The sequence below is a fragment of the Pituophis catenifer genome, unplaced genomic scaffold (assembly GCF_029215685.1).
Source record: "Pituophis catenifer annectens isolate HBS135680 unplaced genomic scaffold, rPitCat1.0.hap2 SCAF_2, whole genome shotgun sequence".
Classification (NCBI taxonomy): Eukaryota; Metazoa; Chordata; class Lepidosauria; order Squamata; family Colubridae; genus Pituophis; species Pituophis catenifer.
The window spans coordinates 6,414,865-6,436,288 of record NW_027256882.1 but is presented as its reverse complement, the minus strand read 5'-3'; the positions used below and the strand labels follow the sequence as shown (position 1 = coordinate 6,436,288).

Below are 21,424 nucleotides of genomic sequence, written 5' to 3'. Positions count from 1 at the left end.
GGAGCCGAGCGGCCTGAACCCCCTTCCGCGGACTGGGAGGGGAGAGGGGGGGTCTCTGTACAGGGGGGGAGGACGCGCACTCGTCTATGTACAGTACAAATCCCGCGTAATTACAGCCGGGGCAGGGGAAGGCAGTCCATGGGGGTCAGGCAGCGGGTGGGGGGGGGGGGGATTCACATATGTACAAACTTGGAGTCATCGTCATAAGAGTAATAATAATTCATCATATTCATCATAATACGTATAAATATCTACGGTGCTCACCTGAGCCCCTGTCATTGTCCGGGGGGGGGGAGAAAAGAAAGGAGGGGGCGGGGAGTCCTACCAAAGAAAAGGGGGAGGAGGGGGAGGAGAATGGCTGGGGGGGACACGGAGGGGGGGGACGGACGGCGTGGGGGGGAGGGGGGATGCAGCGGGAGAGCGAGAAAGAAACACCACGACGAAGCAGCGGCGCGCGCCAAACACTTCCACCCAGCGGCAGCCCCGGGACGAGCACGACGGACGGACGGACGGACAGACGGACGCGAGCGAGCACCACACGAGTCGAGTCGGGAGCCGGTCCCCTCCCTTCGCTTTCTCCGGCGGGGGGCACGAGCCCCGCCCCGCCCTGAGCAGCACCCTGCAGCTGGGCAGTTCCGAAAAATGGCTTCTTTTGCGAGTTTGATGAGCCCCCTCCGGGGAGACGGGAGACGGGGAAGGGGAGGAAGAAGGGAGCTCCCCTCTCCCTGCATTGGCCCCCCGCCCCAAGAAGAGAGACCCCCAGGGAGTCCTGCGGGGGGGAGGGATGCTGTACAGAGAGGCAAAGCCCTTTGTCAGAGAAGGGGGCACAGATTACTGGGGGGGGAGAAGGGGGCAGGCCTAGTGGTGCTCTTGGGGAGGGACCGACCCCCTACGCCCTGGCCCCCCGCCCTGCCTCGCCGTCATGGCCCCCGGGAAGGCGCGAGGGGAGGGGGCCCGTGCGGGAGGGACCCCCCAACCGTCCCAGCGGCCGGCTGAGGAGAGCGCTCGAAGGGGGAACCGGGACCAGCCTGCCCTCCCCCGAGGCCACGCGTCCTTCCCCAGCAACGCAGAGGTTGGGGGGCAGAGGGGAGGGCTGGAGACCCCCTTCCGCCGCTGCCTTGAGAAAAGTGAAGAGTCGGGGGGAGGGATGCCACTCCTGAGAAGTACGGGGGAGGGGAGGGGAGGGGGAGGCACCGTCCACGGCTCTGTCCAAGAACGGGCGGTCCCAGGCGGGCACGAGGGGTAGGTAAGATTGTCGTCTCTGTCCTGCTATAAAACACCCTGAATGCCTCCGGACCCTTCCCCGGCCCCCGGCGTGTGATTCCAGACTAGCCCCCCGCCCCACCCACCGCCCCACGGCTGCCCGCTGGCTGGTGGGGGGGCGGGACGAGGCAGGGGGCAGTCGCTAGTGCTCAGACGCGGTGCTGCGAAACTCTCCATTTTCCGTGATCTGGAGTCGCGGGAGCGGAGGCGGTTGCCCGGGTAGGATCCCGTTCCAGGGCGGACCCATAACGCCGCTCAGACGCGGGTTTGCTGCACCCACGGCGGAAAGCTGCCTCTCCTGCAAGAGAGCGAGAAGGGGAGAGCGCCCCCTTATTTATTACGGTTAGGGGGCCCAGGCACTCGCAAGGCACCTGCTTTGATTCCCCCCCACCTCCCTCATCGACCCCTCCCTCCCAGCAGGAAGGCTCCCCCCCCCACCCCAACTCACAGGGCCTTCCACGATGAAGGTGGGGGGCCTCCCCCAAGGAAGAGAGCTTCTCTTTTCTTCCCCCAGCCAGCCCCCCCAGGCCCTCAGCTCTCCCAGCAACTGAAATTAGGGTCCCTGTGGCACTCCAATTTTCAGGGGTGACCAAGTAGCAAATGATCTGGCAGTTGGAGGTGGTCAGATGGGGCTTCCCTCCTGGTAAGGACTGGAGGCTGAGGGACCCCAACTTCCTGCCCTGGGGGGGGAGGGACTCAACCAGGTCAGAGGATAGAGATCTGTTGCAATTGTCTTTGTCACAAAGTTTGGGGGAGGGGCCAGCCAGGCACCCCAGAGCCCTCCAAGGGTGACCTCCCCCCTCCTCACTCCCCAGTTCACCAAGGGGTCACCGGGCAGCCTCCCCACCTGCCTCTGGCACTAACCTCTCAAGTGTCCACTGGCTGCTGGCCCCTTTCCAAGGGAGGGGGTTCCTCCTGCACCCCTCCCCCATTGCCCCACCCACCCACCCACGCACGCACAGATAGGTGAGTGCTCAGATGGCCCATGTGCCTGTGCTTCCCCCTGCCCCCACCCCCCACATGGCATGCTGTTGGCAGACAAGACGAGAGATGGAAGGAAGGGTGGCCATGATGGGGGGCAGCAGTGTGAGGGGGTGACATGCTGGGCACAGCAACAGAGGACCCCTTAGCGCAACCTCTGAACACCCCACCCTCACCAGCAGAGGATGTTGGGCCACGGGGGGCAGAAACGGGGCCCATCCCAGCCGAGGGAATATGGGGGGGCTGGAGAAGCAGTGCCTGCAAGACCCACCTGGTCTGCCCCACATGGATGGCGGGGTCCCCTGGTCCCTCAAGTGACAAAACCGGGGCCACACAGAGTTACCTGGTAAACAGCTAGGATGAAACGGAGAAAACACAGGGGGTCAGGGGGGCCCGGGGCGGCCGCAGCACCGCAGAGAAGGTAGGCAGTCGGGGGGGCTGCTGTAGGGCGACTTGCCAGACCCACGGAGACACATCCTCCACCCACAGGCATCAGGTGCGCTTCTCAGGTCTGGCCAGAGCCTCTGGGTCTGGGGAGCCCCCCCTCCACCCAACCGCAGGGGCCTTGGTGGCCCATGTTCACCCAGGGGCCTAGTGGCGTTCTGGCCAGGGGGCCAAGGGGAACGAGGGGAGCTGTCCTGCCCCCTTCCATCTGTGCTGTACCCGGGACCTCCTGCCACCTCCTTTGCTGCTGTCTCCAGGTACCCTGTGCATTTCCTCCACCCACCCAGCTGCCCCACGGCCCTCTCGGGAGGGCAGGGCTGGGCACTAAGAAGGCAAGGAGCTCCAATCCCACTGCTAGGGGCCCCTGTTCCTGACGCTACCAACCCCACGGGCAGAGAACAGCAGCCACATCCAGGGGAGCAAGCGGGGGAGGGGGGAAGACGAGGACGGGGGGAGGGCAGATGGTGGATGGAGACATGGGAAAGGACAATGACATTGTAATTTCCACCTGAGCGTCGAGCAGCCGCTTCCGCGGTTCGGAGGTGTCGAGGGCGGCCGAGTGATCCCTGCGCAGCTCCTCCTCCACTAGCATCAACCTGCAGGGACAAGCTTCACTGGAGTCAATCCGGGCCCCCCCACCCGGCAGGCAGGCGGCGGGAGCCGGGGCCGCCAGCAGCTGCGGGAACGGGGGCTCCCAAAAGCGGCGGGGCCCCAGAGACCGCTGCTGGGGCCCCGCCGGTGAGGAGCACCCCTTCCCACATGCCCTGCCAGCTCCAGGAGCCGCACACAGTCCCCCCTGTTGCCAGTGGCCCCCCCACCCACAGGATGAAGAAACCAGGGGGAACCCTCCCTGATGTTCTCCCCCCCCCCCCCGGCAGCCCCGCCCTGCAGCTCACCTGCCAATGATGCTCTTGATCTGCGAGTCCTTCTCCACCTGCTGCTGCCGGAGGCGCTTCTCACTCTGCTCCAGGCGCTGCTGGTACTGCTGCAGTATCTTTCCAGTCTGCTCCTCCTGGCTCAGCAGGCGCCTCTCGTACTCCTCCAGTTTCCGGTTGGACATGTGCAAGCGTTCCTTCAGCGAGTGGATCTCCTCCTCATACTCCTTCACCTACAACGGGGGGGGGGGAGAGGAGCCTCAGGCAGGGCAGCCCTGCGGGACCCAGGCCTACGGTGGGGCCACTGCCTCTCCCCAGCCCAAGGGGGGGGGCGCCCCAGAGGGAGGCTCACGCGGTCCAGCCGACTCTCATCCATGGACTTGGAGTATTCCTTCAGCTTGAACTCCTCCCGCTCGATGTGGGAGCTCTCGATGTCCGCCGAGAGGTGGGGCATGTTGGAGACCCAGGCCACAGTCCGCTCCGAGGCCGGCAGGATGGGATTCAGCGTGGAGGGCGTGTGCGAGGTCTGGCGGGTTAGAGGAGGGATGAGATCAGTGCACACTCACCCCGTCTTCCAAATGGCAATGTGCCAAAAAAAAAACATTGGCTTTGCGGGGGGCACACCAGGAAAAGAGAGAGGTGGGCAACAGGAAGCTATGTACCACCAACACCGGGCCACAGATTTCCTGGGCCACCAGTGCTCGGTTTGGGACATCGGACAGCCTTTTTTGGTCCCTAGCCCAACATGGACCAGGGAGAACTGGTGGGGTACCCAGGGCCCCCTTTTCCTTGGTTTTCCAGCTCCCTTCCTCCCTATCAGTCCGCTATTTACATTCCCTTCTTCTAATTCTCAGGAACTGCAACCAACTGAAATGTTCAATACCCCAAGAGGATTAGACCATCGTCACTATTATCAGTGGCGAGATCAGTTTGAGTTGGGGTCACCACCAGTTGGACCCCAGAGCCCAAGCTCTGCTCAGATTTCCTTGCATGAGGATCTTATTTATTTATTTATTTCATTGGATTTCTATACCGCCCTACTCCCGAAGGACTCAGGGCGGTGAACAGCCACAGAATAAAATACATAAATACAAAAATTTTAAATAGAATAAAAACGAATTAAATAATTTGGCTGAAACAAATTTAAAATACCCCATAATTTAAAAACAAATTAAAATTTACATTTAAAAAGGGGAGATTTAGGCCAGGCCAGCTTGATGAAATAAAAAAGTCTTAAGCACGCAACGGAAGGTGTGCAGATCCGGGACCTCCGTATCTCCAGGGGGGAGCTCGTTCCAGATCGTAGGTGCCCCCACAGAGAAGGCTCTCCCCCTAGGGGCCGCCAGTTGACATTGTTTGGCCGACGGCACCCGGAGGAGCCCCTCTATAGGAGCATACTGGCCAATGGGAGGCTATTGGTGGTAGCAGGCGGTCCCGTAGATAACCAGGTCCTAAGCCATGGAGCGCTTTAAAGGTGATAACCAAAACCTTGAAGCGCACTCGGAAGACCACCGGGAGCCAATGCAGCTCACGCAGGAGAGGTGTTACATGGGAACTCCATGTCGCTCCCATAACCACCCACGCGGCCGCACTCTGCGCCAGTTGGAGCCTCCGAGTGCACCTCAAGGGGAGCCCCATGTAGAGAGCGTTACAATAGTCCAGACGAAAGGTGACGAGGGCATGAGTGACTCTGCGTAGGGAGTCCCGATCTAGAAAGGGACGCAACTGGCGGATCAGGCGAACCTGATGAAAAATCCTCCCGGTCACAACCGTCAAATGCTCTTCTAAAGACAGCCGTGAATCCAGGAGGACGCCCAAGTTGTGAGCCCTTTCCGTGGGGCCCAATGATTCGCCCCCAATAGTCAAGGATGGCACCAGCTGACTATATCGGGACGTCGGAAACCACAGCCACTCGGTCTTAGATAGGTTGAGCCTGAGCCTGTTTCTCCCCATCCAGATCCGTATGACCGGTCGGAGAGAAAGGAGGAGAACCACCGTAGTGGTTCAGATACTGAACAAAATCCTCGGCTCTTCCCTCTAAGGGGTCCTCCCGTGCTTCCTGGTGGAGCAGGGAGCGGATCACCCTAAACAGGGTGGCCGGGCGATTATCTGATGACGCAATAAGAGCAGCAAAATGAGTACATTTTGCTGCTTTTATCGCCACTAGGTAATTCCTAATATGAGATCTTACCAGTGTCCGGTCCGATTCAGAAAGACTGGCCCTCCAACTACTCTCTAGGCGTCTTTTCCGGTGCTTCATCTCCCTCAGCTCCTCGGTGAACCAAGGAGCCAGGTGAGATTGGCGCCGGGTCAGAGGCCGCAAAGGCACGACTCGATCCAGAGCTCCAGCAGCCACCCTGTCCCAGGCGGCCACTAGGTCTCCAGTCGAGGCGTGAGCCAGAACCTCGGGGATTGGCCCAAGCTCCATCTGGAACCTATCAGGTTCCATCAGGCGCCTGGGGCGGTACCATCTAGGTACTAGGATCTGTGGGGGAGCTGCTCTTGGTGGGCCGGGGTTGCCAAGGAGGGTCCACATTTCCCCAGATCGCCTAAGGCAGGTGGGGTGGGGGGGCACAGGGGAGGGCCATCCCTCAGCCAAGATCCTCTGCTCAAGGAAATCTCAAAGCAAACCACTCTAGATACTTCCCTACAAAGCCGATTGGTATCCCCCCACACACACCTCATTTTGGAGACAGTAAACTCTCTTGCCCTTTCCAAATTTCAAAATGCCATCTTTTGTGATGCCGGAGAATCTCAGGTTGAGAAAATTGTGCTCTTTTCCTTTCCTCCAACATCTCTGCAGTGTCAGAGATTTATTTGATTGGTTGATTTCATTTCTGTAGCCACCCATCTCATTCCTGACAAAATCCCAGAGGCTTTCAAATCCCCGGGGAGGGGCAGGGGGTCGCTCTGCTGCTCAGCCTGAATTTAGATGAAAGGGCCCCGGGCCCAATCCTGGAGGGCCTCACGGGGCCTCTCCTCATCAACCCTTCGCTACTGCTGCCACTCTGAGAGAGAAGGGACAGCCATGCTTCTCGGGGGAGGGGGGCTTTTGGGAGGGTCAGGGTTCATGCTGGGCCTCCTGCAGTTCAGTTTGTGTCTCCTCGTTGAGCAAGGACTGCAAGCGTCTGCATGAATGTGGACGTCCTCCTTGGCAGCTGGGCAGGACAGGGGTTACAGCAATAAGCACTTAGACTTACACATAACGCTTCACAGTATTTTTACAGCCCTCTCTAAGCGTTTTACAGAGTCAGCATCTTGCCTGCAACAATCCAAGTCCTCATTTTACCGACCTCGGAAGGATGGAAAGCTGAGTCAACCTTGACCCAGTCAGGATCGAACTGATGGTAGTGGGAATGCAGAGTTTCCCTGCCATCCTGCATTCTAACCACTGCGCCACCAGGGCATATGTTGCCCAAGCAGGGCTCCTATAGAAGTGACGGGCACACTTTCTCTACAAGCTCCCTCCCTCCTCCCTGGCCGGGGAGGGAGGGGGCTCTCAGGAGGAGGGGGAGATGATGAATGGCTATTGGAAGAGTTGCTAAGAGTCAGTCCAGGGTCAGCTGCTAACATCCAGCCACAACTGCACCGATTCCTTTTGAGTCCAGCTCTCAGTACTTGAAGCCAAACTGCGGCCAGTTGGGGGATGATCCCTGCAGCTGTCGTCATCGGGGTAAGGGTTGAAGATTCCCCAAGAAGCAGTAAGTCCTCCCATGGGCAGGAGCATAGCCCAAATCTGTCCACCTCTTCAGGCTTAGGGTCCTTTGCTGACCCCTCACTCGAGGGGAAAAGACAGCAAGTCGTGGGCCCCACCACTACCACCACCACCACCACCCGGGCTCCCCCAGGCTCCCTGCACTGCCCCAGGCCTTCTCCCAGGGTTGCCTCCAGTTGCTGCCAGCATTTCACTTGGGAGCGGTTGGGGGCAGCAGGAACCTCCAGGGCGGGTGAAGACCCGGGGCAGCTGGAGCTTCACACTAATTAGGGGTGACTCCGTCCTTGCTTTCTTTTCATGTTCCGGATGCAAACTCGTCCCAAAAAGAGGGCCATGGGCGCATGTCACACACACACAGTCTCAAGGAGGACTGTAACGTCACCATGGCTGCCGGAGAGAGTGCAAAGACTTGCCAGCAAGACCCGGAGCCAACCATAGCAAAGGGTGGACATCGGGGAGGAACAAAACCGGAGGAAAAGGCATGTCTGGGAGAAGATTCCCTACTCCTGGCAAAGGGGGAGGGAGAGAAGTTCAAGAAACAGCCCCAGGATTACACTAGGCAGACCAAGGTGCCTTGGAGGGTTGCTTTGACCGATTCTGGATTACCCAACTAGCACTGAAGGTGACTGCTGAAGTTCAAGCCGTTATGTCAGGTATGCTTCCTTCAGTATCCAGGAAAGAAAACCCCAAACTCAAAGCTGAGGCTGACACGTTCCCATTTGCTGGTTTTGCTGCCAACCAATGTTTCTCTACACCAGAGTATCGCCCTTCGGGATGGTCCAACTTTTCCCCGACTGGCAGAGCAATCCCACCGGTGGAGCCCAGCAGGAAGGACTGACCAGGCCAGTGCTGCCCTGCCTGCTCGGCTTCTCCAGGTACAAGGCAGCCTGCCAGTCACTCTGCCAATCCAAAGGGCTGGTCTGAAGCCAGGCAGAGGGTGGGCACCACACCCTCTTCATTCTGGAAGGAGTGGGCTGCAGCTGCGCCTGTCCCTGGACACTGGGTGCGCCTAGCCCTGGCTGTGGTCACAATGGCCCTGGGGGACAAAGAGGTGGTTGCTTCCTGGACCATCCCACGTCCTCTGACCCAGGAACGCCACTCAATTTGGCAGTGCCGACACTCGTGGTCGTGGCGATCACCTGCAGCAAAATCTGTCCCGTGACTCCGATACATTGACACTGCGGCTTTTTGACAGGATGTGCTCTCCTCCTCCATCCAGACCGAGAGAAAGGCTGCTACTCCCACGTTGCTGTGGGGGGAGGAAGGGGGCAGCGAGAGGCTTTGCGGGATCCAATCTGAGTCAATCACGGGGGACAAATGTTTATTCTTCCAAGCTTTCAGGCTCTCTCCAGAATATGTGCACGGGGCTGTTCTACGTGTTGTGTTTATATGGCGCCTGGTCGCATGTAGCTTTTAGTTGTCAGTGAGGGTGCTGATGCCTGACCAGAGTCACTGATTGTTGTTTCCTTGTGCTGCTGCGCCCTCAGTTCCTAAGTATCTGATAAGCTAAATCTAACAGTTTTATGCTTCGGCAAGAAAAACCGACTGTGTAGCTGCAGATTAGGTGAAACCTGGCTCAAGAGCAGCAACTGTCAGAGGGATCTTGGCATCCTAGTGGGCAATCACTTAAATATGAGCCAGGAATGTGCGGAGGCGGCCAAAAATGCCAATGCAATCCTAGGCTGCATTCATAGAGGGACAGAATCAAGGTCACATGAAGTGCTAATACCACTTTATAATGCCTTGGTAAGACCACACTATAAAAAAGATGATGACACTCTGGAAAGAGTACAGAGAATTAGAGGCCTGGAGGCTAAAACACATGAAGGACGGTTGCAGGAATTGGGTATGTCTAGTCTAGCAAAGAGGAGGACTAGATCAGAAAGATCAGCAGTTCGGCGGTTCGAATCCCTAGTACAGGTCTCCTGCGTGAGCAGGGGGTTGGACTAGATGACCTCCAAGGTCCCTTCCAACACCGTTACTGAGTTGGGTCCCAGCCAGTAGCCTCGCTTTCCTGCACAAGGAGGGGGGCTGTGGGGAAGCATTGGCTTCCCTGGAAGGCCTCTGGGAGGAAGTCCTGCCCTCCCTGGGAACTAAGGAGTCTCCTGGCTCCTTGAAGGCGCTATGCCCCTTGATGGGTACAGAGTCCTTTGGGCAAATGAGGTAGCGCCTCCCTTCTCCAAAAGGGACCCCTCCTCCCTTACACTGCAAAGCAGATGTAAGAGAAAAAGAGATGGGCTGCCTTGAATTTATTTCTTTAAACCTTCCGTGTTTCAGTAACTTCTCTCCATAAAGTCATCAGGAAAAGAAGCAAAAGATGCCGAATTGTAGGTTTCTCAACTGATCACAAAATGCGTTTTGGAAACTTCCCTAAATCTCAGTGCTCAGAAACATGTGCCCGGCATTAACTGTTCTCTTCCTGACTGCGGGCCCCTCAGCCAGGAGCCAATCAAAGGAACTATAAGCCCAGTGTGATGCTTGAGCTCCAGCCGCTGCCGGCAGCTGCCTGGGTCACTCACCTGCTTGGTGATGGATGGCTTGAGGGCGGAAGGCGCCTCCTTGGTGACCGACTGCTGGCGGGCGTGGGTGGGGGCGTAGGTAGGCTCCGGCTGCAGCAGGTTCCCGCTGGAGGGCCGAGGCTTCTGAGCCGCAGAGACCGTCAGCTGCTGGGACTTGCCCCGCTGCAGGGGGGGCTGCGGCTGAGGGGCGGGGGCCGAGCGCTGGGGCTGGGGGCCGATGGTGATCTGGGGCGGGGAGAGCATGTTCTGGAGGTTCTCCTGCAGGGACAGCTGGCGCTTGGTGAACTCCGAGCCCTGGCGCGTGAATTCGTCGCTGTAGCTGTGGCTGTGGATGATGTGCTTGCTGGCCGAGAGGTCCTCGCTCTTGCTGTAACCATGGAAGGGGGCGAAGGTATCAGCGGGGTTGCCCTCCGCTGGCCGGTGCGGATGGGAGACATGGAGCGGGCCGCCAGCCGGCCCGTCAGAGGCCATGTGGAAGAGGGGGTTCTGGAAGGAGAGGGGGATGCGAAGCTGCTGTGCAGAGGAGGGGCCGCCTCCATCGGTGGTGACACCCATCTGGCTCAGCCGCAGGCCGGCCGCGATGCTGGAGCCGCTGCCCTGGGAGAGCCGGCTGGGCCGCAGACCCATGCCGGCGGTGATGGAGGCCTGGCTGCTGTTGAGCAGGTCGCCTACGCTGTGCAGGTTGGAGACGCTGTTCATGCGGCTGTCCTGCAGGTCCAGCATGGAGACGCTCTTGTTGACGCTCAGCACCTTCTGGTCTGGCTCGGTGATGTCCGAGCTGCTGGTGCAGTAGGCGGGGGAGGAGCGGGCCAGGGGCGGCCGCGGCACAAAGAACATGTCTTTTGACCCCTTCTCCTTGGTTGGGGAGGGCAAGCGTGTCATGTCGATGGAGCTGCGGAGGAAGGCAGCGTGGAGAACTGATAAGGGCAGGAGGGAGCGGAGTCTGCCAAGAGGTGGAGTGGCAGGGCAACCCCAAGGGGCTCCCCACCTCCTCTGCCAACATGTGCAGGAGACCAGTCAAGGAACAAGGGGCAATGGAGCCAGGCCGCTTGGGAGGACAGAGGGACTGTACCCTGTACCCAGAGGGAAGGAAACTTCTATGCAGCACCCCAGTCTCCCGTAGACCACACCCCACAGCCCTTACCTGTTCATGGCTCGCATCATGTAGGGCTGCATGTCAACTGAGCTGTGGGGAGAAATCCAGAGTAAGCCCATGCCATGGGGCATGTTCACACCCCAAAATCTCCTGTAGGTGCCTTAGGGAAGTCGTCCTCTGGTCCTCTGTGGGCTCTTGGCCTTACTCATGAGGAAACCCAGCAGAGGCCCAGACCAGAGCCCATCTCGGGTGGAACTCACAGCTAGATGTCCACCTGCTTCCTGTCCTCCAATGCCCCCCACCCCATCCCAGGCCTGACCTGTTGAGGTCGCGCATCATGTACGAAGACTGCATGTCAGTCGAGGGCCCGCGGAGGATGACCGGCTTGGCCTGGAGCCGCTCGCCCTGGTGGCTGGGCTGCCGCTGGATGTGGGGGTTCCTGAGAGCGAGGCTGATTTCGTTCAGCAGACGGGGCAGCGGGCCCAGCTTGATCAGGGCTTCCTATGTGGGGAGGAAACAGCAGACGGGCGCTCAACACCACTGCCAGCAAGCAGACGGGTGCAGCCCCTCCTCCTCTGCCCTACATCCTCCCTGGCCCCACCACCTCCCGGCGGGCACCTTGCTGAGCTGGGGCAGGACCTCCCAGAGCAGAGCGTGCAGCGTGGAGAGCTCCCGGCCGAGGTCGATGTAGCCCTCGAAGCTGCTGCTGTTGGTGAGGGTGTCCAAGTTGGAGATCTCATACAGGAACTGCTGCATGCTGGCCCACTCCAGCTCCAGAAACTCGTTCATAAACGCCATGTACTCCTCCTTGCTGCCAAACCTGCAGCAAGAATCACGTTTTTCGTCACTTGCAGCGTTACTCGAGTTGGGGCGCCTCCATTTGCCAACCCGGCCCTCCCCCGAGTGCCCAACACACCCTGAAACACAAAGCACAGCAACAGCCATGTACCCACCCATCGCTTTGTGCAATGCCAGCCTGTCACCCTCTCCAGCCCCTTGGGGGTGGGGGACCAGGATTTGCCACCAAGGTAGCAGTCAGCAAGCAGCACACCAAGAAAGAAGGGCCAGGGGTATTTTGAAAGAAATTCATGGCCCCATACATATTTGGGGTGCTTGATGGACTGAACCTCTCCCATTCCATCCCCTCCACCTTGTGGAATGCAGCCTGAACGATAAGGGTCCCCTGAGGCCATCCATTCCATTTCTGCTCCCATCTATCTGGGGCTTCGCTTCCTCTGCCCAACTCCATTTGCCCACACCTTCAGCTGGAGTCCACCTCCCTGTAACCTTGATTCATGGCCATCCCCAGGACAGAGAGTGGACCGGCCTTGACCATTGCCTACATCACCCTTCCGGGCATTTCAAGAGGGGAGCCGGGTCCCCCTCTCAGTCCCTCCTCTGCCTCCATCAGTTCCCTTCCTTGCACTTGACTTTCAGAGGGACCTGGTTGCCTTCTGGGTCTCGAGAGACCCCTCCCCACAGGGCCGGGGCCACAAAAATCAGGCTCTTGGCTGGAACCAGAGACGGAGGGAGCCTGGCCACACTGCAAGAAGGGGCTCTCCCCCAGAGTGCTGCCCCCGAGCTCTGCATGGGGCGGATGGTGGAAAACTCACTCCCACCACCTCAGATGTATCTGGCCCAGCTGGCTTGTGCCCCCCGGCACTCTCTGCGTCCTGACCTCCTCCACACTCACTTGCTGAAGTTGGCCAGGTTCTGGATGACCTTGGCAATGAGCGTGAGGGTGCGGGACGTCTGTTCGTCCGGGTACTCCTGCAGGAGGCCGAAGAGGCTGGGGGACATGACGGCCGGACATAGGAAGCGCAGGAAGAGGGAGGCGCTGATGAGGCGGTCGGCGATGTCTTCCCGGCCCCTCTCGGCACAGCGCAGCCGCCACGAGGCAAAGACCTCCTTCAGCTCCCGGGGGAACACGCTGGGGGGAGAGAACAGGATCACTGCCCGCCCCCACTGCAGGGCTGCCCCACACCCCCAGGTTGCACATCCAAAAATGACCACCCTTCATGTCCCTCCCCACACCCAGATATGCAGGGAAAGGGGGAGGTGGGGATAAGGAACCAGCCCTGCACTGACCAATGGGAGTTGACCACTTTGCAGAGGGCCAGTTCGCAGCACATGCGGAGGTTGGCCTGGTGGTCTGCCAAGGTGGAGGCCGAGCACTTCATGGGGTCCACCTCGCAGTTCTCCTCAGACTCGTACAAAGCTCGGATGAACTCACCTGGGGGGGGGAAGGCAGAGTAAAGAGAGGATGGGACCAGCAGCTCCCCCCTCAAGCACCCACTGGCTCAGCCCCACACAAAGCAGCCAGTGAAGTAGGGAGGAGCCCCCCCTCCGTGTTCAGGGGAGTTGCAAGCAGGCAGGGTGAAGAGCTCGTTGGCTCTCCTCCAGATGCTAGGTCCTGCTCTAGAACAGGAGTGGAGCCAGGAAAAAGAACAAAATCTAACCCAAATTTCTGTGATTTCATCTCCCTCTCCACCCAGGGTTGTGAAAAGTTGGGTCCTTTCCCCCCCACTCCAAGTGCCCTCCCTCCTCCGGTGCCCCTACCAATTGCATCCTTGAGGTATTTTTGTCCAATCAGTTTGAGATACTCCTCTATGGCTTTGGTGGCCAGCGTGTTCTCCCGGAAAATGAGGTGTTCGCGGTCCATGAAGCGGTCCACTTCCGTCATGGCCATGTCGGACAGAAAGTCCTGCCGGGAAGGGGCGGGAGAGAAGCTGCAGGAGCTGTGCTGCTCCTGGGGTTCCCGGACCCCTTCCCTACGGGGCCCTGCTCGCCTCCCCCACCCCACTCCCAGAGCGTACCTTGGCCTTGCCAGTGCTCTGGAGGATGTGCACCAGGGCGCAGGCCACCTCCTCCTTGCTCTTGACACTCAGGACAGGTTCCAGCACGGCGCACAGCATGCGGTAGTTGTTGGTGACATACTCGGCAAACTCCTTGTAGAGCTCCATGGGCAGGATGCTCATGGCCTGGAAGCGGCTCTTGACCCGGACGGCCGGGCAGCCGGCCTTGCTCTTGCTGGCACTGGGCTGGCTGAGTGGGTACCACTGCTCGGCGAAATGGCGCCCGGTGACGCTTGCGATGGGGATGCTGACCATGCCCATGTAGTTGCTCTTGTCCTTCTTGCGCTTCTTGTCTGTGTCCTTATAGAGGTGCAGCCGGATGGTGCGCACGGCCGGCAGGTTGTTGAACTCAAAGTGCTCCCCCCAGAAGACGTTGTCCGTGCGAATCTTGCTGGTGGTGCGCGCGTAGAGCATGTCGTCCAGGCACAGCTCGCAGTAGTAGCGTTTTTTGGGGGGCAGGTCCCGCGCCTCAATGATCCAGAGCTTCAGCACATTGTCCACCCGCCGGCTGTTATCCTGCACAAAGAGGAGGAGGAGGCCAAGCCTGGAGGAGGTGCTCAGCTGGTGCTCTGAAACAGGGGTCTCCAACCTTGGCCACTTGTGGACTTCAACTCCCTGAACTCCCCAGCCAGCACAACACATACATTAAGCAGCATAGCTGGCTGGGAATTTTGGGAGTTGACGTCCACAAGTCTTCAAGTGGCCACGGTTGGAGACCCCTACTCCAGCAGGGTAACACAGGCAGGCAGGAGGGCTCTCCTTCCCTCTGGAGCCCCTCCCTCTCTTCCCATGCCCACAGGATGTTTGATATACACAAGATGTCCAGACAACTCCAGCCCAGCATTGCCCCCCCAGCTCTCTCAGCTCCCCCAAGCCAAGACCCCCTCCCAGTCTGGCCTCACCCTGCTGTGCACACTTAGCCACCCCCTTCCCCAGTGCAGGACTGGGACCCTCTGCCCAAAGAGATGAGCTCTCTATGGTGCACCAGGAAGCATCTCCCCAGCAAGCACATCATTCCCCCCAGCTTTTTAACTGACAGGATATCCATTGTAGCTCTATTAATTTTTATTCCTCTGCTTTGAGTTTGTAATTGATTTATTGCTACATGGGAGGGACCCCATATCCTCTCTCTCATAAGCAGCAGGAAGAATATCCACCATGAGGTGGGCTAAAAATAGTACAAAGGAGGAACACGGCAGGAGGATGGAGAGAAAAGGCTCCAGGAACAGCTGCAGCCCAAGAGCCGGAAAAATCTCCAGACAGGGAGCCTTAAGAGACTATCTAGCTCACTCTCTTGCCCACTACTATCAGAGTCCATTTTCTACTGAATCGCCTCCGGCAAAGCAGTCTGTGTGCTGCTGAGGGCCAACTCCCTGCTCCTGATGTTGAGGGGGAAACCTCTTCTAAATTAAATGCAGTGCTGCCCATCTGTTTTTGGGAACTCCCCCCCCCACCTTGTCTTCTACTGGCAGCTCTTCAGCTACTCAAAGATGGCTGTTGTGTCATCCGTCTTCTCTTCCTCAGGGAAGATGCTTCCAAATGCTTCCAGCCAGGTATGCTAAAGTTTTCCCGGCATGTTGCTGGCTGTTCTCGAGACACCATCCAGTTTGCCAGTGTACCACATCCAGTGGTGATATTCAGCCGGTTCTATCCGGTTTGGGCAAACCGGTAGCGGCCGCAGCGGGAGGCTCTGCCCACCTGCCCGGACAGAATCACGTCCCGTTTTTGACGCTCTGCACATGCTTGGAGGTGGTGCGTGTGAGCGAAGCGACATGCGTGCACTCACATTTGCGAACGGGTAGCGAAGGTAAGTGAATACCACCCCAGAACAGTGTCCGGAACTGGACCTCACATTCCGGGTGTGGCCTAACCCACATGAAGGGAGAGGAACAATTACATCTTTTAGTCTTGGCGTTTTGATTCCTGTCGTCTGCGGAGGTTCTCAACCACGTAGGTCACGGCTGTCCCAAAGGTGCTTTTCCAAGAGGCAGCTGAACTTTCTTCGTTTCCTCCTTTGACTTCTGCTGCCGCAGAAACCAAGGATGGCATTGGTTTTTGTTTACCACAGTATCACGCTCTTGGCTCATGCTCCACTTGTGATCTTCCCACGTTCTTTCTGCAGATACCCCTGCCTGGCATACCAGCCTATCTTGCACTCGTGTCCTTGATTTTTCATTTGTCCCTGTTGAAATTCCTCTAGCCCCTCGTTCCAGTTTGTCAAAATCCTCCTGAATCCTGATATTCCTCTGCAGATGTGTTATTCTGCCCAGGTCAGTGCCGCCTACAACTTCAGAAGCCGCACATTTTCTAACAACCCATCCTAACTTATAAGATCACTGACCAGCCCAGAGCCCAGAAGAGAGCTGGGAATGCAGCAATCAACAGTTCTCTGCTCCCCCAAGCTTGGCCAGAAACCCCAGTGGTTCTTTCCTGGGTGCAAGGGTTCAACCAGCTCCAGGTCCACCTAATGGTAACATCCAGCCCACGTTTTCTCATTTTCTCTACGAGGATTTCATGGAAGCTTCAAACATTTTGCTGAAGTCTAAGGGGTCCTTCATCCACACTCTCCCTTGTGGACTGGCCAAGAGAGACTTAAAGGTAAAGGTTCCCCCCTCACGCATATGTGCTAGTTGTTCCCGACTCTAGGGGGCGGTGCTCATCTCCGTTTCAAAGCCGAAGAGCCAGTGCTGTCCGAAGACGTTTCCGTGGTCATGTGGCCGGCATGACTAAACGCCAGAGGCACACAGAACAGTGTTACCTTCCCACCAAAGGTGATTCCTATTTTTCTACTTGCATTTTTTACGTGCTTTTGAACTGCTAGGTTGGCAGAAGCTGGGACAAGTCACGGGAGACTTACTCGTGATCAAAGCAGCTGACTGCCCGTGAGCCGTGCTTTCCTCTCAGAATATTATGATGTGCTATCAAGTCTCTTGGCACCACATACAGGGAGATCCATCCCCAACTTGGTCAATCAGTCAATCAGAATAGAGCCCTCACATGAAGGTGGAGACTGAATGGACACAATTGAAGCGCACCATGTAGCAATAGGACGGAAATGGTTTCCTTCATTATTATTTTTTTTTTTTTTTTTTACTTCCAAGTCAGTTCGTATATCCCAACCAGGAAAGAGTTCAATGTAGCCCCCTAATTACCACCTTCCTGTCCTGAGGAATATCTGGGAATCATTCTGGCCTCCTTAACCCTCTTCTTTTCTTTAACTCCCCTCTTGGCCTTAGGAATCTTCATTAAACACCCAGAATCCCCCGTCCTCAAGCCCAACAGCAGGGCTCCTCATCTCCCTTTGGCTTTCCTTCCCGTCCTCTTTCCTCTTCGTTGGCCAGTCCAAAAAAAACCACCTGCCTCCTCCATCAAACAGTTTTTAGCAACATCTTCTCAACTGCTGCTTCCTCTGTCTTAGCCAAGACACTCCTTCTGGCCACGAAGACCAGGAAATGCAGGTGGCTGGGAAATAACAGAATAACAAAGTTGGAAGGGACCCCCCCTCCCTTGGAGGGACCTTGGAGGTCTTCTAGTCCAACCCCCTGCTCAGGCAGGAAACCATATACCATTTCAGACAATTGGCTGTCCAATCTCTTCTTAAAAAACTTCCTAGTGTTGGAGAAACATCCACAACTTCTGGAGGCAAGTCATTCCACTGGTTAATAGTCCTCGCTGTCAGGAAATTTCTCCTTAGTTCTAGATTTCTTCTCTCCTTGGTTAGTTTCCATCCATTGCTTCTTCTCCTGCCTTCTGGTGCTTTGGAGAATAAGTTGACCCCCCTCTTCTTCCTGGCAGCCCCTCAAACAGTTCTTCAGATATCCCAATGGTGCCACCATTATCAGCAAAACAGAGTCCGTTCCCCTCACACACACACACACACACACACACACCACACACACCGTATTTATGAGCTCATAAACTGGCTGCTGAATAATCTGTTTCAAAGCCTCGCTCAGAATAAACACCAAATGGATCACCGTTCAACCGGCACAGGCTTTCTTCTAGAGGTTCAGTTCCCACCAGCTGGGGGTTCACAAGAGAAGGTGTCTCCCCCCTCCCCCTCCCCCCCCCCGTGAGATGGTCTAGGACGGCTTCTGGTCCGTAGGGCCACCACCATTGGCACATTAATGGAGCAGCGTTTCTCCTGTTCACCTGCAGGGAAGATTTCACACAGGCTGGCAGTGCCCTTACCCAGGACAGGCCCAACACCTGATGCCTCCTGTCTCTGATTGGGCAGAATGTCTGAGCTTTGTGAGCACAGTCACTGCTGGCTGCATGGCTACTGTTAGTCAGCACAGGAGATGAGACAACATGTATTCCCAACAAGCCAAGATCTGGGGAAATAAAACACCCGTCAGTCCAGCTTCTACAATCAGGAGGATAACAAACCAAACGGTAATTTTCTCATGCTAGCTGAGTGGACAGAGGGATCACCGAGGAAGAAATTTATCCTGATTCCAGCAAAGTGAATTTACAGACTTTTCACTGAGGAAGTGTTCTTGGGAAGCCGTTAGAGGTCTCAAATGGCAATCGCTGAACCAAGCACAGAAGACGAGGCAGAACAGCAAGGCACCTAAGGTGGACGTTGCCAGGTATGATCTGCAGGGGAAATCTCTTACCGGTTTCAGCCACAGCCTGAGAAACGAAAGAGGGCAGGTGGGTGCAGATCCATATCTCTTGGCCAGCTGCAATGCGGACGGATATTGTAGTTGTCCACACTCTTGTCAGGGTGCACAGGGCCCCTCTGGGCTTCTCGAGAAGGGCAAAATGCCCCTCCCCCTCCCCCATGCCCACTAATGCCCCCACTCGAGACTCCTGCATCTGATGCTTGCAGCACCCCCATCTTTCCCGGGGCTGCTGGGGGAACAGTAGCCGGGCCTGCCCCGCGCTGCGCCAGAGTCAATCTCCCAGGCTGCCCAGCCCAGCAATTATCACGGGACAGAGAGGAGAGCCTCACCCCCCGACCAGTTCAGCTGGGGCACAGCCCTTCTGCCAATTGGTGCCAGTCACCAATTTCACTGGTTTAAGAAGAGCCACTTGTGGCTTTTCGTAGTGAGGGTCTTTGAGCGTCTCACAACCGCTGGATCCTTTTCATTTTCCCTCAAGAAGCTGATCTGGAGTTTTTCTGAAGATTCAGTCTTGGCCCTTCGGAAATGACCTGCAGGCAAGGGCAAGCAGACTCGGCAAAGGCTACCCCTAAACTCTGGACAGGCCAGAAGGGGCCGCTGGACCTGGGCACCAATCCAGTTGCTCCCAGCTTCCATTGTATTTTTGCATCAGAACGCCAGATGTTTCGTTCCCAGACTTCGCCATGGGGAATAACTCATCCCGGATGATCATCATCCCAGTGGCCATGAGGATGAGGAAGGTACAGCTGGCGACTCAAATAGAGATCTCCTACCCCCCACTGCCCCCCCCACCAGCCCCAGAGAGACAAGGAGAGCCAGCAGCCTCCCTCAGAGCAAGTGGGGGGGGGAGATGGCGAGTCTCTGGGTCCCATCTGGAAAAGCCCCCTGGAAAGCATGGCAGAGTGGGAGGGGGACAAGGAGACAGACCCTCCCCTTTAGCCCCTCCCTCAGGAAACCTGCAAGGGAAGTGTGGTAACAGGGAAGTTTCCCCCATAGCTCTGCTGGGCGGGAAGCTTTTCTCCCCGGCTGTGCCCCCCCCCCCAGAAAAACACAGGCGCCTCTTCCATTATGGCTGACCTCTGGACATCCTTCCTGCAGGCAGGGAAAAGCGGGTCAAACCAGAAAGAGGGGGGCGAGGAGGAGGAGGAGGCTCAGCACCATGGGGCTTGCAAGACTGACACCAGCCCTCCCAAGCAGACCAGGCCAGGGGCAGGGATCGGGCTGGAACCCTTCCGGCCAGGAGCTCCAAAGCCTGACTAGGTGGCTCAGTGGCTAAGACACTGAGCTTGTCGATCAGAAAGGTCAGCGGTTCGAATCCCTAGTACAGGTGTCCTGCGTGAGCAGGGAGTTGGACTAGATGATCTCCAAGGTCCCTTCCAACTCAATGTTATTATTACTATTAAAGCGGCCAGGGAATCCCTTCCCACCAGTGGTGGGGTTCAGCCGGTTCTCTCTGGATCACGCAAACCGGTAGCAGCCACTGCGGGAGACTCCGCCCACCCGCCCGGAGGCAATGGGCAACTACTGAGCATGTGCAGAAGGCCGTGTGTGTGTGTGCACAGAGGTGGCGAGGGAAGGTAAGTGAAACCCCACCTCTGCTCCCCACAGCCTGGATCCCAGCCCCGCACACAAAGCCAGCCCACTTAGGGATTGGGGGGGGGGCGAGAACATCTCCTGGCTTTGGAAGTTCTATGTCGCTGATGATTGAGGACAAGGAAATGGCAACGGCCCACGCCTCCCCACGCCAGCATGGCCATCAGCAGCAGCCATCCCAGGAAGGGAGGAGGGGACCCCTTTCAGTCAATTTGGGGATTTTCAGGAGGAGCCCATAGGGGTCTGAGCCCCTGTAACACAAATTCATGCCAAAAACTCCTGGACTGGCCCAACTTGACAGAGGGACCAGCTTCTACCCTCAACTTGAGATAAAAACTGAGACCCACACACACACACACACCCCCAAGCCTCCTAGGGGAGCTGGCCCCTCCCGCTTCAGGGTCCCCAAAAGTGGCCCCGGGATGCCCAGAGAAGCGAAGGCAAAGGGGGCTCTTCCTGAAAGCCACTCGGCAGGGGGATGGAGGAAAGCACCCCGGGGGCCAGGTGGGGACACCTGAAACCTCAAGGGGGCCAGCAGTGGGAACGGGCGGGGGGGGGGCGGGGGAGCTCTTACCTTGTTGGGCTTGACGGCTCTTTGCAGGTTCTCGATCCACTTGTCTCTCTCGGCAGCTGAGCGGCAGGCAAAGCACTTGGTGCCTGAAGACGTGGTCACCTGGGCAGAAAGTGGGGCGGGAGTGAGCTGCGCTCTGCACATGCCCAGGAGCCCTCACCCCACCCTGCTGAGAGGCCCCAGAGGTCAGCCCCCACCTCAAAACAGAACTCCTGGCCCAGGATGCTGCTGTGCACCGGTTTGATGAGGGAATCCTCGTCCAGGTTCAGCTCCAGGGCTTCGGCTGCGCTGCTGGGGCTGAGCAGGGACTCGTGCGAATGCGACTCCTTAAAACTCTGCATCAGACGGGCCCTGCGGGGGGGGGGAGCACACTCAGTCAGCAGGAAGATTGTGGCTGGGGGTGGCAGGACCCAGGGAGAGGGCTATGGGAAACTGGGCTTCAGCTGACCCCTCGCTCGGAGGTACCTGGCATCTGCACCCCAAAGGGGCATCTCTGCAGCTGCAGGAAATCCGGGAGTCGACCTCAGCGGGGGGGGGGGGTAGAGGGAGAGGGAGGCTGGCGGGAGGGCGGGCACAGGAGAGTCTTGGGGAGCCCCTCTGGACCCTGGGAGGGAGGCTCTGGGACTCCCAAGGGGCCACAGGGGGGCAGGGTCTGGATCTGCCCTCCCCACAGCCAGCCAAGCTCCAGAGCCCCTTCCCAGAGGAAGCCGGCAGAGTCCGTGTGCGGCTTTTCCCACCCCCCTCCCTTCCCCGTGGCATTTCTGCTCGGAGCTGCCGCCCCCAGCAGGATATATTTAGCCAGCAGCGTAAGTGGAGGCAGCCCCTGCGTGTCGGGGCTGCCGTCAGCCGGAGGGGGGAAAGGAAGGCAGGCGCTAAAAATACCC

At 57.9% G+C, this 21,424-nt stretch overlaps 1 protein-coding gene across 2 annotated transcripts in view; it reads right to left on the bottom strand.

Moving 5' to 3' along the window:
* Positions 1 to 1,384: 1,384 nt before the first annotated feature.
* The window catches only part of SYNGAP1 (synaptic Ras GTPase activating protein 1), a 33,904-nt gene continuing 13,864 nt past the window's right edge, over positions 1,385 to 21,424 (bottom strand). Inside the window, exons 6-20 of one of the 2 annotated variants that reach the window (XM_070933324.1) lie at positions 20,738 to 20,891; positions 20,544 to 20,642; positions 13,710 to 14,264; positions 13,453 to 13,597; positions 12,982 to 13,126; positions 12,587 to 12,823; positions 11,512 to 11,713; positions 11,213 to 11,394; positions 10,942 to 10,983; positions 9,834 to 10,689; positions 7,370 to 7,416; positions 3,916 to 4,114; positions 3,585 to 3,796; positions 3,197 to 3,284; positions 1,385 to 1,561 (exon numbers count right to left, since the gene is read on the bottom strand). In XM_070933324.1, the coding sequence (XP_070789425.1) occupies positions 1,406 to 1,561; positions 3,197 to 3,284; positions 3,585 to 3,796; positions 3,916 to 4,114; positions 7,370 to 7,416; positions 9,834 to 10,689; positions 10,942 to 10,983; positions 11,213 to 11,394; positions 11,512 to 11,713; positions 12,587 to 12,823; positions 12,982 to 13,126; positions 13,453 to 13,597; positions 13,710 to 14,264; positions 20,544 to 20,642; positions 20,738 to 20,891 (3,319 nt within the window). In that variant the 3' untranslated portion in view covers positions 1,385 to 1,405. Of the gene's footprint in view, positions 1,562 to 3,182; positions 3,285 to 3,584; positions 3,797 to 3,915; positions 4,115 to 7,369; positions 7,417 to 9,833; positions 10,690 to 10,941; positions 10,984 to 11,212; positions 11,395 to 11,511; positions 11,714 to 12,586; positions 12,824 to 12,981; positions 13,127 to 13,452; positions 13,598 to 13,709; positions 14,265 to 20,543; positions 20,643 to 20,737; positions 20,892 to 21,424 lie in introns of both variants that reach the window. The other variant, XM_070933325.1, reaches the window with a different exon arrangement.